This window comes from Acipenser ruthenus, chromosome 1 (assembly GCF_902713425.1).
Source record: "Acipenser ruthenus chromosome 1, fAciRut3.2 maternal haplotype, whole genome shotgun sequence".
Lineage (NCBI taxonomy): Eukaryota > Metazoa > Chordata > Actinopteri > Acipenseriformes > Acipenseridae > Acipenser > Acipenser ruthenus.
Window position 1 is genome coordinate 4,089,033 of NC_081189.1, and position 15,080 is coordinate 4,104,112.

The 15,080-nt window shown below is 36.9% G+C and overlaps 1 protein-coding gene across 4 annotated transcripts in view; it reads left to right on the forward strand.

Moving 5' to 3' along the window:
• LOC117973484 (DNA repair protein XRCC4-like) overlaps nt 1-15,080 on the forward strand; it is a 153,593-nt gene that overhangs the window by 10,561 nt on the left and 127,952 nt on the right. For all 4 annotated transcript variants that reach the window (XM_059033267.1, XM_059033324.1, XM_059033385.1 and 1 more), the window contains exons 2-3: nt 7,515-7,681; nt 10,567-10,757. In XM_059033267.1, coding sequence (XP_058889250.1) covers nt 7,543-7,681; nt 10,567-10,757 — 330 coding nt within the window. In that variant the 5' untranslated portion in view covers nt 7,515-7,542. The remainder of the gene's footprint in view (nt 1-7,514; nt 7,682-10,566; nt 10,758-15,080) is intronic.

Genomic DNA, 15,080 nt, shown 5'->3' on the forward strand with positions numbered 1-15,080 from the left:
GACCACTCCTCGCTCTTAGTCAGCTCTGTAAAGAAAAAGGTTGTTTTGCATTGCCAAGGGCTCTTTAGGAGAAAGGGCTGATAAAATACAAATCTCTTACTTCACTCTCTTGCAATTTTGCACTTCTTGATGTGTGATGCTTCAACTCAGTTACTTATAGCAGTATTTGAAGAGATAGCACAGACGGATGCAGAACATTATCTCTGCTGGCACTTCCTATGTTTAAGTATCAGGTTGTGTGGTATTTTTCATACAGATTTCTTGGTTCTTTGTTGCGGCTCTAATGTTTTCAGGTGTATAATACTTTTGGAAAACTCATTTTTTATCTCTTAAAAACAAAATGTGTTTTTTTTTTTAATGGCGAAAAAATACCAACGTCTTGTTTAGTCTTTTTATTGAACTACATAATCCAGTCACCTTGCAAAATATATATATATATATATATATGCAGTGCTCAGGTGATGCAGGTGCTCCAACAATGTCAGAAACAAAGTTACGGTTCAAAACAGTTCTTTATTTTCACCTTGTTCTCTGTTTTGAGACTGTGAAATAATAATGCTGACTCTACCCAACAATGGGTATTGTCAGCGTTTAAACCACAGGATTCAGTCCCCAAATAATAATACACAAAACAATACACAACACAGACCCGGCCACTTCTCCTGACAGTGTGTGCTCCGAGTGCAGGGCAAGGCAATTACTGTGACAAGTGGTGCAGTGTAGTCCGGGCTCGATGCTGGCCTGTAGCGACAGCTCCCGGATCGTGTTAGCTGTCTATAAGTGACAAACACAGGCAGTTAGTTTCCACAAAACAAACAAAACACTTAACACTCGCATTTGGATTTGCAGTCCATTTCCTTTTTGGTCAATCTCGTAACCACATCAAAGGAACAGATTACATCGTCACATCCCCAATTATACCCTTAGTCACGCCCCCTGCAATAGCTAGTTCAGTCACGTCTCCTCTAATCCATGACTGACACGTTGCGTACCGCTTTAGGGCGATGGCATTGGGCATTGTGACTCTGCCCCCTTCCTGGCTGGCTGGCTTCTGCTGACCCTGGAATGAACTGCCAGACCAACCCTTACGAGGCACTCTGTTCCTGTTAAACAGCGCCCTCACAGATCGGGAGGGAAATTGTTGACTAGGATTCATTCGTTCTGTCACAATATACAGAATGGGATCACGGTGATACAGATCTTGAATATTTGGTTTTTATCTTACTTTTTTCCTTGAAATATAAGACACTGAAATGTAGTTGTAGCTGGGTTGTCTTTTTGTAAAGTTACTTAGTGCTGAAAGTAAATATCCATCTATACAGTTTTTTAATTATTCCTTTTCTTTCTTCCTTTTTCTGTATGCCTGCAAATGCTAAAATACTGTTCCTGATCTAGATGGCTTACAGTAATTATAAGGCATCTCCACATCTGCAACGTGTTTATAATTACACACATTCGTAAGTACAGTATACACAGTCTTACTTTCTGCAAATACAGGTAAGAAACATTTACACGAGAATGCACTGCAGGATTGGGCTGGGACTACAAAAAAAGTGTGTAGGTCATCTTCCAATTACTAATTTCCAAAGATATAGCCCTCTTGGTCCTTTTGAAGTGCTTTCTGTACTGGCTTAGCCTGCAGGTAAATACTGGTTACAAGGGGAGAACATGCAGAGAATGTCCAGTATCTTAACTATACCATCGTTACTGACCTAACACAGTGCTGTGGTGTGTAATCATGAGGTTTCTAATCACTGCAGACAGCATGACTTATGGACTTGTTCTTTTTAGATAATTGAACACAATATTGTAGAAATGTAAATCTAAGTTGACAGGCCAGGAGGTATTGATGAAAGTGTGTTAACTTGGGTCACTGCTGAGAACGGTAACATTAGATCTGGAAGATTATAGGGAATAATTACCTGTTGATTTTCATTGGTGTACTGATTTTCAGCAACTTCCATCTTGGCAGGCTGTTTTTGTTTTTTTATGTTGCATGATTAGCTGAATGTAAATTAAAACACAAAACATACTTAATATTAAAGCTGTGCTTCCATCTCTTGTGAATTTAAAGTCCAAGAAATAATCAATTCCTTCATACAGTACTTTAAAAAGATATTAGGCCACCTCAAAGTATTCCTTTATCCTGTATGAATTAACCTTACCTGACAACTATATGAATCCAAAGTAACCTTACAAAATTGGAGTATAAAAGTAGTTGGGCCTTTTAGTTTCGGGGCTGTTTTGAACAGGTATGCTCAGCAGGATCTCAGGTCTCTACACCCCAAGCCAGTCTGAAACCTCTGACAGCCCATTCTGAATTGGGTTACATTGCTTGGGATGGTACATTTCACAGTATAGTATGTTATGCCACTTGTAACACATACCATACGTTTAATCGTAGATGGATTTAGATGAAAGTTTAATTTAGCCCAGTGTACCTTTATTTTAAAGAGGTACATTGGGCTAAACTAAACTTACCTTTATTTTAAATTATTAACACTTGATGTTCATGTACATACAGTACTGTACAGTAGAATACAGTGAGTTTTTCCTGCTTTACTTTTGTCTGTCTTTGTAATAGACAAGGTGTTTATATGAAATCTGTGCGCTATTATTGGCTGGCCAAAAGAGAAGTTTTAATTTATTATTATTTTTTTGTTGGTGAAATACAGTTTGCCACATTTGCTTGATTTTTAAATATATTGTTCTGCAAGTTAGCCCCAGCTGTGTCTTGCTTAACATGGCAACTTTATAAATGGCATGTTCCGACAGATTGATGAAAAGGAAAAGCTCTATCCATCAGTACGATTTCTCTTGCGGGACTGGTAATGTTGCCTGCATTATTGATCCCTGTGGACAATCAGGACTACTAGTTTGTCAAACAAATTAGGTACTTTATCCTGAGCCTTGTACAGTGGTCATTCCCGAGAATCTGTAATACAAGTGATGCATTTGCTCTCCGAAATGCTTGCTTCTGCCTTGGTAACTTTAAAATTGTGTTAATTTAGAATAGAGGACGTTTAGAATCTTTCCCAGAATATTTGATGCAAGATAAATACTGCAGATGGGTAATTTAAAGGGGTTTCTTGAGTAGTAAGCCAGTGTCATCTTTTTTTATGAGGTTAAAGACTAATCTTCCAGTCCTTAAAGCCTGACATTGTCTACCTAAGGGATCACTGTCAAACTGTGATCCATGCTATTCATTTTAAATCACCTTCATTTGTCCCCCCTTTGGTTAAGGTGACCCTCATGTCTGTGAATGTATGTTATTGTTACCGTTCTTAGGTCATATAACAGGAGCTGTTTTGTGTGTTTTCTTTACATTCCAAAGTATTTCTTAGGGGACTACAGGGTAGATATGAAGTTGTGTGTAGTTACTCTGAATATACCAACAATGCCATGTTCATTTTTTTACATTGAGCAGGAAGATGCATAGCCAGATACTGTAGTATTGGAAAGGCAGCTGTGGGATAACACAGCAGCAAACTAGCTTCAGTTGTTAATGATGTCTTTGTGCCACCCACATACAGTACAGTACAGTACAATACAAGTCCAGGAGAAGCACCTGCAATAGACCTACCTGGAGCTAATACTGAGAGTGATGACGACTTTAACTAGTGTATGGCAGAAGGATTTTATTGGATTTTATATAGCCTAACCCTATCCATGCCACAGACCAGTTTATTTCCCTGTGCCCATTTAAATCTTTGGAGCCAATGACAACTTGTGTTGGTTATCAGTCATTTAAACAAAAATCTGTGTTTAGGCTGCCCAGTGGAACTGTCCACAGATGCAGTTGAATGCTCAGGCATGTGTGTTTTTTTGAGCACCATTTTCATTGGAACAACTACTGTATTTAGTAAAAATGTATAATAGGAATCTGTTTACTAGAAAGTCAATTTTCTCAATAGCATGGATACCAACATAGGCGGGGTATATAAGAGGCTTGGGGAGGCTAAGCCCAAATTGCCCAAAACCTCACAAGAAATTGTTCTGACCAACGCAAAAAATATTTGTGAGAAAAGAAGATCAATTTTTTCCCCCTGCAAGCATGCAAAGCAGGTCTAACAAACATATTTCTTGTTATCCTATTGCACAACCGCCAGACTGCTAGGGCAGCTGGGATATCAAAACCAGCACTGTAGTACAGATACAGGATTTAGTTGCATTTCAATGTCATTGGAGGAGACAATGCTTGGCTGGTTTAACGTCAATTCTTCCCGTCGATCTGAGCCCCCCATACCGCTGCAGTAGGCAGCCGACGAAAACAATGAATCCTTTTCGCTCATTCCCTTGCCTGGAACATCCTCGTCACAATTTCAACATTTATTTGAATTGCTGTTATCTATACAAACAGCTTAATCCGACTCTGGTTTTACAGAACTTGTGGCAAAATATTTTCGTAGCATACTGTCTGTTTTCACACACCACCGTTTTGTGGGAATTTGATAACTGTGATGCTACAGTCAGAACATACTTCCTTCGACTGTTTGAACAAATGCCACCTTTCAGAACACTGTTTGTGGTGCCAGATTATGAATGTTTCTGAAGTTTTTTCTTTAGATTTTTCCAGTTCTTCACTGCATTTTCATTGAAAGCGAGGTCTTTTGAACTTCTGAAAAAGGAAAGCAGAAAACTGCATCTACCTGCTTACTGTACTCTAAATATGAAAACATATTTTAATATTCTGATGAAGATGAATGGTTTTCTTTACCAAAGACAGTTTTCGGATACACAGGTAAACAAGGCTGTACGGTCCTGTTGCAGTATCACCAAGGTCCAAAATACAGGATTTAGTTGCATTTCAGTGTCATTCGAGGAGACAATGCTTGGCTGGTTTAACATCCATTCTTCCCACCGATCTGAGCCCCATATAGATATTTGAAAGTTTACGATAAGAGTGCAGTTATGTTTTTTCCAAATATACCTTCAGAAATACGTTGAATGCCCCTTGATTATAAGTACAATAGTAAGTGCGTGTTTAGAAGTCAGTATTAACAATAATTGATTTAAATTGGTGTGAAGTAATGGAAATGGTGTTTGAAACTGGTGTAGGTACTGTAGGACTGCAGAACAAGACAGCGGATTTAAAGGTTTTAAAAAAACAGTGCAGCTTGTTATCCTTACTGTTTTTCTAATTTGCTTAAATAGGCAGAACATGTTTTAAAGTACAAGCTAGCGCTATGTTAAACTTAATTTATTTGGCAGCCTTATGTTAGGGATAAAAACAATGTCAAATATATATGTAGCATCCCTGAGTGGTTTCGAGGTCTGTTTTGTGCTGTAAATTAGTATACAGAACAAGATGAGAATAAATCCGGTTTATAGCTTTTATTTGTGTCTGTCAGTCCGACTGTTTTTCAAACTCAACACAATGAATGAAACTTAGTATTCAGACTCACTAGTAACAGAGTAATACAAAATAATTATATGTCTTGATTATATATATATATATATATATATATATATATATATATATATATATATATATATATATATATATATATATATATATATATATATATGTAATGTGTGTGTATCAAATGGGTTCAAATGCAGGGAGAAAAGTGTGGAATAGCCTCCCCAAACGAAAGACTCACACACCGCCTATGGATAACAATCTCCTGGTACGCCTTAATCTTTTGATTTGGTTCATTTTGAACTCATAAACATTATTAACCATTGTGGATAATACCAGAATGAGGCTCAATCATCAAAACTGGACATAGAGACCTGACTTTTGCAATTTGTTTATTAAAGGTCTCCTCCAGCACAGGGTTAAGCTCATTCAAGGTCATGAATGTGCCCATTATTTTAGCTGGTTGGGACTGAAGCTCAATCCCTCATTAACGCACCGTTTTAAGTCTTGTGTCGTTTCCCTGTGTAGTGCTATCAGTATAACTTCGAGGCTAGGCCTAGCTCAGGGGTGGGCAATTCTGATCCTGGAGGGCCGTGTCCCTCCTGGCTTTTGTTTCAACTTTGCTCTAAATTACTTAATTGGACCGTGGCCTAGCTGGTAATCCCATGAACATGGCAGTGATCAGCAAATTCAACTGAAGTGTTAAAGCCCTTGATGTAACACTTCCTGATTGAATACTGCCATGTCATTTTTATCTGAATCTCAACCTTCAATTGTGGTTCAATAACAGGATCCCCTGATTCTCGCTCATTTGCTGGAACCATTTAACAATGTGACCACTGTGTTCTGTCATATTATATTGCACGTCCTTCATTGTGGTGAACTACAGCATATGGTTTCTTATTAATTCAAAGAGCTCGGCACTCTTGATATGCTCTGCAAGAGGCATTTAATTTCTAGTGTCATGCTGAGCTGTCTTTTTAGAGAGGGTGTGCATTCATTTACGAGTACATTTACTGTTAATTAAAAAAAAAATGCACATGGAAGAAGTAAATCAGGAGGCTTTGTTTATTTAGTTTTTTATAGCAAGTAAAGAGATTTTTCAAAAATGTTTTTCAGAGCTCTGTTGCTAGAACTAAATACTTGCGGTTAAAATGTACTGTATTGCAGCTCTGTTGCTTATACTGTACAGTAGTAATATAAGGCTGTCCTACTGGACAGAGCTGATTTTCTGGCGTTAAATTCTAAATTGCCTTTACAAGGACTAATTCATTTAAAAATAATGCAGCCAGACTGCGCTACTGGGCCATTCAATATTTCAGGATCCCAAATATTGGTCTCACATTGTGTATGTTTTTGTGGTCTCCTGTAAAGCAAATAATATGTCTCACAGCCAAATTTTAGTTTTCTCTTAAAAAACAGGTTAAAGGGTACATAAGGACCTTTTTATTTCATTGTGTTACATGTTCCCATCTGTTGCTACACCTGTTTACGTAAGGTGTGTGTATTGTTTTAATGTTTTCTTTTTTTTTTTTACATTTTGACCACTTTTTTTTTTTAATTTTTAAATTGCATTCCCAGCCTCAAAATGACTTTCCATATACCCGCATGGACCTCTTAGAACTGTATTTCACTGGTAAATCCATCTCAGTTACATATGTGAGCAGAAGGATGATGGGAAATGTAGTTCTGAAAGGTCCATGCGGGTACATGTGAAGCCATCTTGAGACAGGGAATGCAATTTAAAAGTTTAAAAAAGTGGTCAAAGTCTAAAAATACATTAAAACAATACACACACCTTACATAAACAGTTGTAGCAACACATGGGAACATGCAACACAATAAAATAAAAAGGTCCTTATGTACTCCTTTTAAGTATGAAGGTTTTTAATCACATTTACCTTACTAATTTAAGTGTGTTAAGGTGATTTCTGCAACACCCTTAAACAAGAAGAAGAATGCATTATGTAAGATAACTGATATGCATATGATTTGAAAGAGAGGGATTTTACCTGCCAGTTACAGCAGTCCAGCTTCTTGTCTTTGCTTAATACATCTGTTATTCACAATATATAGATGTAATGCAAAAATTCCAGCTGTGCTGCCATAGGGTGTGTCTCTTTAAATCCAGATTATTTTTTATTTGTTTTAGGAGCAGATTTAAGCCAGGTGCTTGTAGAATGGACACAAGCGTGCGCAGGATTGAAGTTTCATCCGAACCTGGAAAAATCTATTTCCTGAGAGTAACCTGGGAAGAGGATCTTGGGTCAGGTTTCAGTGTGGATTTGTGTGATGGACAGTCAGCTTGGACTGGGAAAGGTAACGTTGAACTCCTGGTTCATCTCTAACACATGCTACCATTATGAGGAAGTGATATTCTTTAGATCAGAGCTGTTATACACAGAAGTATGAACATGTTTTTAAGACTACTTGCTTAACAAAACAGTAATTATATACAGTAAATTAAAAACCAAGACCACTGTGTCTTGAAAAAGCAGGTACATCGTGAATCCTGCAGTCTTTCAAATCCTGCAGTCTCAAAAACAAGTCAGTGATATTTCTAAGCAGCATTTTGATGGCTGGAAATGTATTTCTGGGGTTGAAATCGAAAGTGCACAAAGGAATTGCTCAAAATCAGCACAAAAAAAGTCCACAGTTAAGGTAAGATTGTTTGGAACTGAAAAAGAATGCATGTACTGTACATTTCAACACTATGAAGTTTAAATACGATACTGGATCTTTAAGTGAAGGTAATCATGTTTAATTAGGGGGGGTTCATTCACATTGCAGCCTAAAGATCCAGAAATGTGATTGAAAGGATAGTTATGGGAAAGGCAACCTCTTCACTAAGCATGCCTGCGATCAGTGGCAGTTTTATCCAATCCGTTATTACATTTGCAGAAGTGTGTGTGTGTAAAACATACACCTGCTATGACAAGATTTTGTGAGATATATTTTACCTAAATGACTGCTCATCTTACAACACTGAAAGCCATGATTACATTGCGATGAAGTGCACCTGTTGGGAAATGATGTTGGGCCTGAGGGTATGTGGTGGTGATTGAAACACTGGACTTTGGCTCTTGCTGTAATCCTTGAATCTCGTGTAATACAGTATGTGAACAGCTGAACCTGACTGATTGATTCTGCAGGTCTTGAAGTATATTGAAACAAGCAGTGATTGTACAGTAGCTATATTCATCAGTTCAAGTTCTCTTACATGCAATACAAGAGGATTTTAATAAAGGTTTATGAACTAATCATATAAGGAATTATGTACACTCAGCTGCACATAATACAGGTGTAATTACATTAGGGCAGTGGTTCCCAACCTGTGGTTCGTGAGTAAACTCCAGGTGCTCCGCAAACAACTCTCAAAATCTGGTTACGCAATTCTTGCAAAAAACAATTTCTACAAAATCACTCGTTGTACTACTAACATTACGAAGCAACACAACACAGTCTTTTTTAACCACATGATATACAATTATAAGATATGTATGTAGTCTGCATTTTCCCCCTTTATCTGTTTTCTTTTATCACGGGTGTGTTTATAAATTAATTTATAATCCAGGGCTGGCAATGGAACGTGAAACAAGGAATGTGATTGGTCGAGCAAGGTTGACAGTTGGAGCCTTGTCACATATTTGAAATCACTGCGCTGCCTCACAGAATTGAAAGTACCAGTAGCCATCTTGTTTACAGTTACAAATGTACAGTAACTATCAAACTGAGTGACCAATTACCAGCAACAAAACCCCAAAAGTAGTAAGTAGACATGCCGATTTGAATGGAGAATAATTAAATGAACTGGAAGATGGCAAAACGGAAAAAAATAGTCTTTATATTCTCACCGGTACTTTGTCACTTCAAATAATGTCTTTTTAGCAGTTTGTAAACACTACAGAAAAACACAGAAAGACAGTTCTGCACATTATCCACCCCTCTCCGAGGCGTCATTATTTACATTTTTTGTTTACTCCCGTTCTGCTGAAACAGCATCTTGCACTTGCAGAAAAAAAAAATGAATGCAGTGCTGTCTGAACTCCGCCCCCGGGTGGATCTTTTCAATGGCAGTGTAAAATTCAACACATCAAAGCTCAAGGTTACAAATGGGACTACTTTTGTGTTCCCTTTATTGATGTAAGGATATTTAATTAAAAAAAAAAAAAAATTACCTGAAAAATTACTTATGCTTTTTTTTTTTTTTTTTTTCAAATCCACTATTTGACCTGGATTAAATGCAATAAGGCCCTTCAGGATGTCCGTATAGGTCGAATATACTTGACTTTCATCTTGTGCCGCACAACGCCCCAAGGCGTCCGTATATTTGACGTATACGGACACCCTGTCGGGCCTTATTGCCTACATATAGTACAGCTCCCTTTGATGCAATACCAGGCGTCGCTGTCAAAGCCGCCATTAACTGAGAAAGCTTTCTAATGTGAAAAAAATTCTAACTAAATAACTTACACATCATGAAGTCACATTTGTCTTGTCAAAATTACAGACTTTTTTTTTTTTTAGCCAGCATTATTAAAAAAAATAAAATCTACATCTCGCATTCATGTAAATGCACTGCTTTCTAATCTGTGCTCATTCTACTGCTTACGTTCACTGAACTTCAGGGGAAAAAAAATAAAAAAATAAAAAAACGTTATCTGTCTGTCCCAGCCTTTTCACGCGGCATAAATGTGTTGCACTGCATTGAATATTCCTAAATCCGTTTAAATAACTAAATAATAATAATAAAAAACAACAAAAACACGAAAAACCACAGTTTTAATACTTTTCATTTCCAACAATATATGTGCTACAGTGTTGCCATATACTGTTATTTCAATATGTTTTTGGATAGGTTAGCTGCATGTAGTAACAGAAGTTAATGTGAAGTTATGTACGTTATATAAATACTTTATTTTCTACATGTACTTATACAAGTACACATACACATACAAATTTGTTTAAAAATGCTGTTGTGAAAAATGGTCCGTGGGGAAAACACCTAGTTGGTCCCTACATTGAAAAGGGTTGCACCACTGCTCTAAATGCATTTCATATGAGACTAAAAAAATATGTAATTAACCAATTTTATCAACTTGATTTAAGACAAAACACCAAGATCACCCCCCCCCCACCGATTGTTTGGGTGAACCTGTGCTAGCGTGTGATTGAATACTTTTTCTTTTTATTGTCGATACCAGTGTCTGAAGAAGAGGTTTCTAAAGAAGCCCAAGAAATGGAAATGAAGAGACAGATTTATGTCGATGAGCTCTGTCAGGCCCTGACTGCTGGAGGAAAGCAAACAAACAGCTACAGTTTTGATCTCTCCAAAGATCCTGCAGACAACCGCAGCCTCCATTTCTCTTATGAGAAAGTGCTGAAAGACGTATTCGTAAGTAGCAGATTAAGTAATATTTCCGTTACAGCTGTGAACGAGAAAAAAAAGAAAAAGTGGTTTTGCTGTTAGTTTTAGCAAACGCACCCGACACCATAAGGTTTTACTCAAACTGTGGACTACTGTTTGGTTCACACAGACATGACTGGGAGATAAACTCTGAGATAGTTATTAGTTGTGTAAAATATGAACATATCGTTTCTGTATATTGCATGTGAGGTTAACTTTTTGGAATATCACTAGAATTTGATGTAGACACTGTTCAGGCTTCTGTGTTTACAGTACATCGCAGTGACACACTAGAACTTAAACGCTACAGTGTAACAGGGCTGTACCAATGTGGCAAAGGTGGTTTCTTCTTTCTTGTCTAGATTAACCATATACAATATTTAGAGCACCTTGCTTGTTTTTACCATCTGAAAGTCACACTTAATAATCTATGAATACATTGATCTCAGTGTCAGTACAATTGCAATATTTTCACTGAACTACTGGCAAAAGTAGCCCGCCCCCCCCCCTTCGTTGTCATGTTTTTAAATTACTTGAGCTGGCTCAGAATTCGAACGGGAGCCTAAATTCTGTAGTCCAATTTTACTCCTCAGGCTGGACTGAATTCTAAAGTCTGAATTGGGCTGGGAGGAAATTACATCAATAAATGTCAATCACAAATGTTGTCAGGGGCGGGAACATACCGTATAACGGACATTTTGGCTGGTTTAAATTCGGCGGTTTTGCTACTTTGGGGAATTTTGACTGTTTTTGAATTGCCGTTTTTCAGTTTTGCATTTATATTTCTAATTCCCCAAACACTCAAATAGACGTTTACTGAATTAGATCTGTCTGCTAAAACAGTATCTCATTTACAGTAACTCGTTCTGGCATCTGCAATGTCACTGCAGCAACTTGGCTTAACAACAAAGAAGGTCTTCTAATTAGTTACAGTATTTATCGTCCTTATATAGTCCTTAATTTTAAAGTACTGGTAAACTTTTATGATAAGCATTTGCTATCTCTGTTTTAAAACTTAGCTGTGGTTCACAGCATAACACAGTGGAATGATCACAGTATCATGTAATTGTAGGACAGTATTGCCACATGTGAAAACTTTAACAATATAAAGCCAATACGAAAATGTCACATAGGCACAACTGTAAAACCGATGGGGGCCAAGGTTGCCCCAATTGTTTATTCTAACTTGTATCAAAAACACAAGCGAAGTTAGAAGAAACAATTGGGGCAATCCGCATCGCTTTTACAGTTGTTCCTATTTGCTTTGTGCTGGGCAAGGTTGCCCCAATGGTTTCTTGAAACTTGGCTTTTTGATATCTCCACTTTAAGTGGCTGTGCACTTTTGATAACTTGGCGTTTTTTCACATTTCCAATGGTATAGACTGTAAGATGTTAACATTAATTGAATATACCTTATCCGACCTGAGTGTTGCATAAGGATTTTCTTCCTGTTCTGGTTCGGGTCTAGTCTCGGTTCCTCAGGTCCGCCTGGACCTGTGAAGACCTCTAACTGCTATACAACATCTTTGATGAAGTGTGATGTTCTTTGCCAAAGGTTATGCAAGTTTAGCCTTGAATGCAATTACAACATCCATCACTTAACAAAGTTATGAGGTGCATGCTATGACTATGGGGTAGAATCTCTTTCCCTAGCCATTATTTCCCTGTTTTATGGAGCTATTAATAAAACTTCAGTACTACTAGAGAACTGGAAAAAAATAAGAAACCCTTTAATTTAATACACATTTATACCTCCCATCTGGAAAGTTTAATCAAATACCCCATAGAACAGGGAAATAATGAGGATGGTGGCTTTTTGGTATTGAATAAACCCATTAAGTTAGGGGCTTAGTTTAGGTTGTTAAACAGTTCACGGAATTACACTTACTGTAAATACAGGAACAGATTCTGTCATATGCACCAAACCTGATTGGATGTGTTTAATGATGTTTATAAGCTATTCTCTATATTAGGTTATCAATGATTACATAATTTGAATTCGGCTTTAATGAAATGTCCATTGTCCAGAATTAATTTGCAGTTATGAAATGGGCCAGTGACTCAGCCCTGGGGCTGTTATAACCCATCACTGTTTTAGATGTAAAACCAGCTCCTTGGAGTACTGTCCCAGTTTTTTTGCAGTCTGGCGTCGCTGGCTCATTGGGATTCCTCTTCAGTTTAGGCTAATAACTCTGTGTGCTCTGCTGTGCTCAAACAGAGACGATTGCTATTGCAGAACATGCAGCATTTTGCCAACACTTCACAAATGTGTTATCATATCTTACAGCCTGATAACCTTGCTCCTGTAAATTAAACACAAAAAAAGGATCTTTCCAAGCTGATTTAGCATAAAACAAACTGTGACAACCTGTCGTCCCAGTTGACTCATGGCTTGATTACCCAAGAGCCATTCAATTGGAAATAACTGTGGCCACATAAGAAGTGTGTTTGGGTGGCGAGGGGGTGCGGGAGTGGATTGAGGGAATAGTTATTCGTTGTGTTTCGGCAGGGTTTGGTGCACTCTGCAGGGCTTGTTGTTTTCTCTGTCGCAGTAAAGGACTTGAGAGCAGGTGTACAGAGTCCTGCCACTGGTGCAGTTTAGTCCATAGTAATCTATGGATTAAATGTCTTTCCTCTCTATGTTTTTGCAGTATCTGTTTTAACCCTGGTTTAGTGTCAGATCACTGGCTGATAGGTGGCTGATAGTGGCTGCTCCAAGCTGTTGAGGCAGGCAGTTACTAAATTATTCTTCTGTAAATGGCAATGAAGTAAACTATTCTTTGTCTCGGTTTACCTGATTTATAATTGAATATCACCTTATAGGCCTCTTTCTTTCCTTTTTGTTAGCAGTGTTATAATTGGTGGATCTTGTGAAAAAAGCTATGCAACCTTCATCTTTATCTCTTTACTTATGGTAGTTTGCAAAGATCTCTTCATAGCTTTCGATTTATCGTTGAAATGCTGACAACTCATCTTTTTATCTGTACAATGTGATACTTACTGTATATTGTCTCTGGGGGAAAAAAAGATAATTATATACTTAAATAAACAGATTTGCATTTGTGTGCAATGTTTAGATAGGCCAAAAATGTGGCATCAAACTACTTGCATCAGTTATATAGAAAACTATAAGATATTTCTGAAATAATGCACAATGTAAACACACAGATGCATGTTCAACCACTGAGAAAGGCATTGCTAACTACATAATACCATGCATGGGGGGGGGGGGTTATATATTGATCAAGCTCGTCTCAATATACAGACTTATTTGCTATCTATTGCATCTCTGCAGTATATTTAAAACTCTATTCTGTCATTCTGTTAGAGAAGCTTTTACAGAAGCTGTTGAGGGTATCCTAATCTAGGCTGAGTTATATGCTATTTTAAATACCTGATTTGCTATTTTTTTGAAGGCTGTTTTTAGAAACATCTTTTCAGATTCAGAAACAAGAAATACTTCAGTGGAAAAATACACTTTTGTTAAAACACATCTTTGTGTTCGTATGTCTTTTCACCTAAGCTTCTGTATTTTACTGTATTTCCACCCTTGCTTTTTCGCTGTAAGATGCCCTTTGGGAAGCAGCTTTTCTCCAGTGCACTGCTCCAGTATGAATTGCATGTTTACTTTAATGCCCTGTATTGATTGTCTTTTTTATGCACACATAAATACTCTGGCTGTAATATTTTATTGGTCATGCCAGGCATGGAGACACATACCACTAATAATCAATGGATCCTTTGCATCAGGACAACTGTAAGATGGAAATTATCAATAAAGTAAGAGTAGCAAAACAAAATGCTGCAGTAGAGTACTTCGGGTTTTCACACAGAATCTTTGCACTGATACTTTTTACTATTAAAATAATATAAAAACATTTTATGTTATTCATTTACTGATATTCTTAGATGTCCTGTATAGGCATTTAAGGAAATAAATGATTGGGAAGTTGGCTGTTTGAGCAAAAACTTTAATATATATATATCTATATCTATATATATATATATATATATATATATATATATATATATATATATATATATATATATATATATATATATATATATATATATATATATATATAAATATACACACATGCATCCATACATACAGCGGTAAATAACTGTATGTTATTATTTATTATTATTATTTATTTCTTAGCAGACGCCCTTATCCAGGGCGACTTACAGTTGTAAACAAAAATACATTTCAAGAATCACAGTACAAGTAATAATACAATTAGGAGCAAGATACAAATACAATGACTTTGATTCTAGCAAGTACAAGTATAACAAAATACCATTCAATAA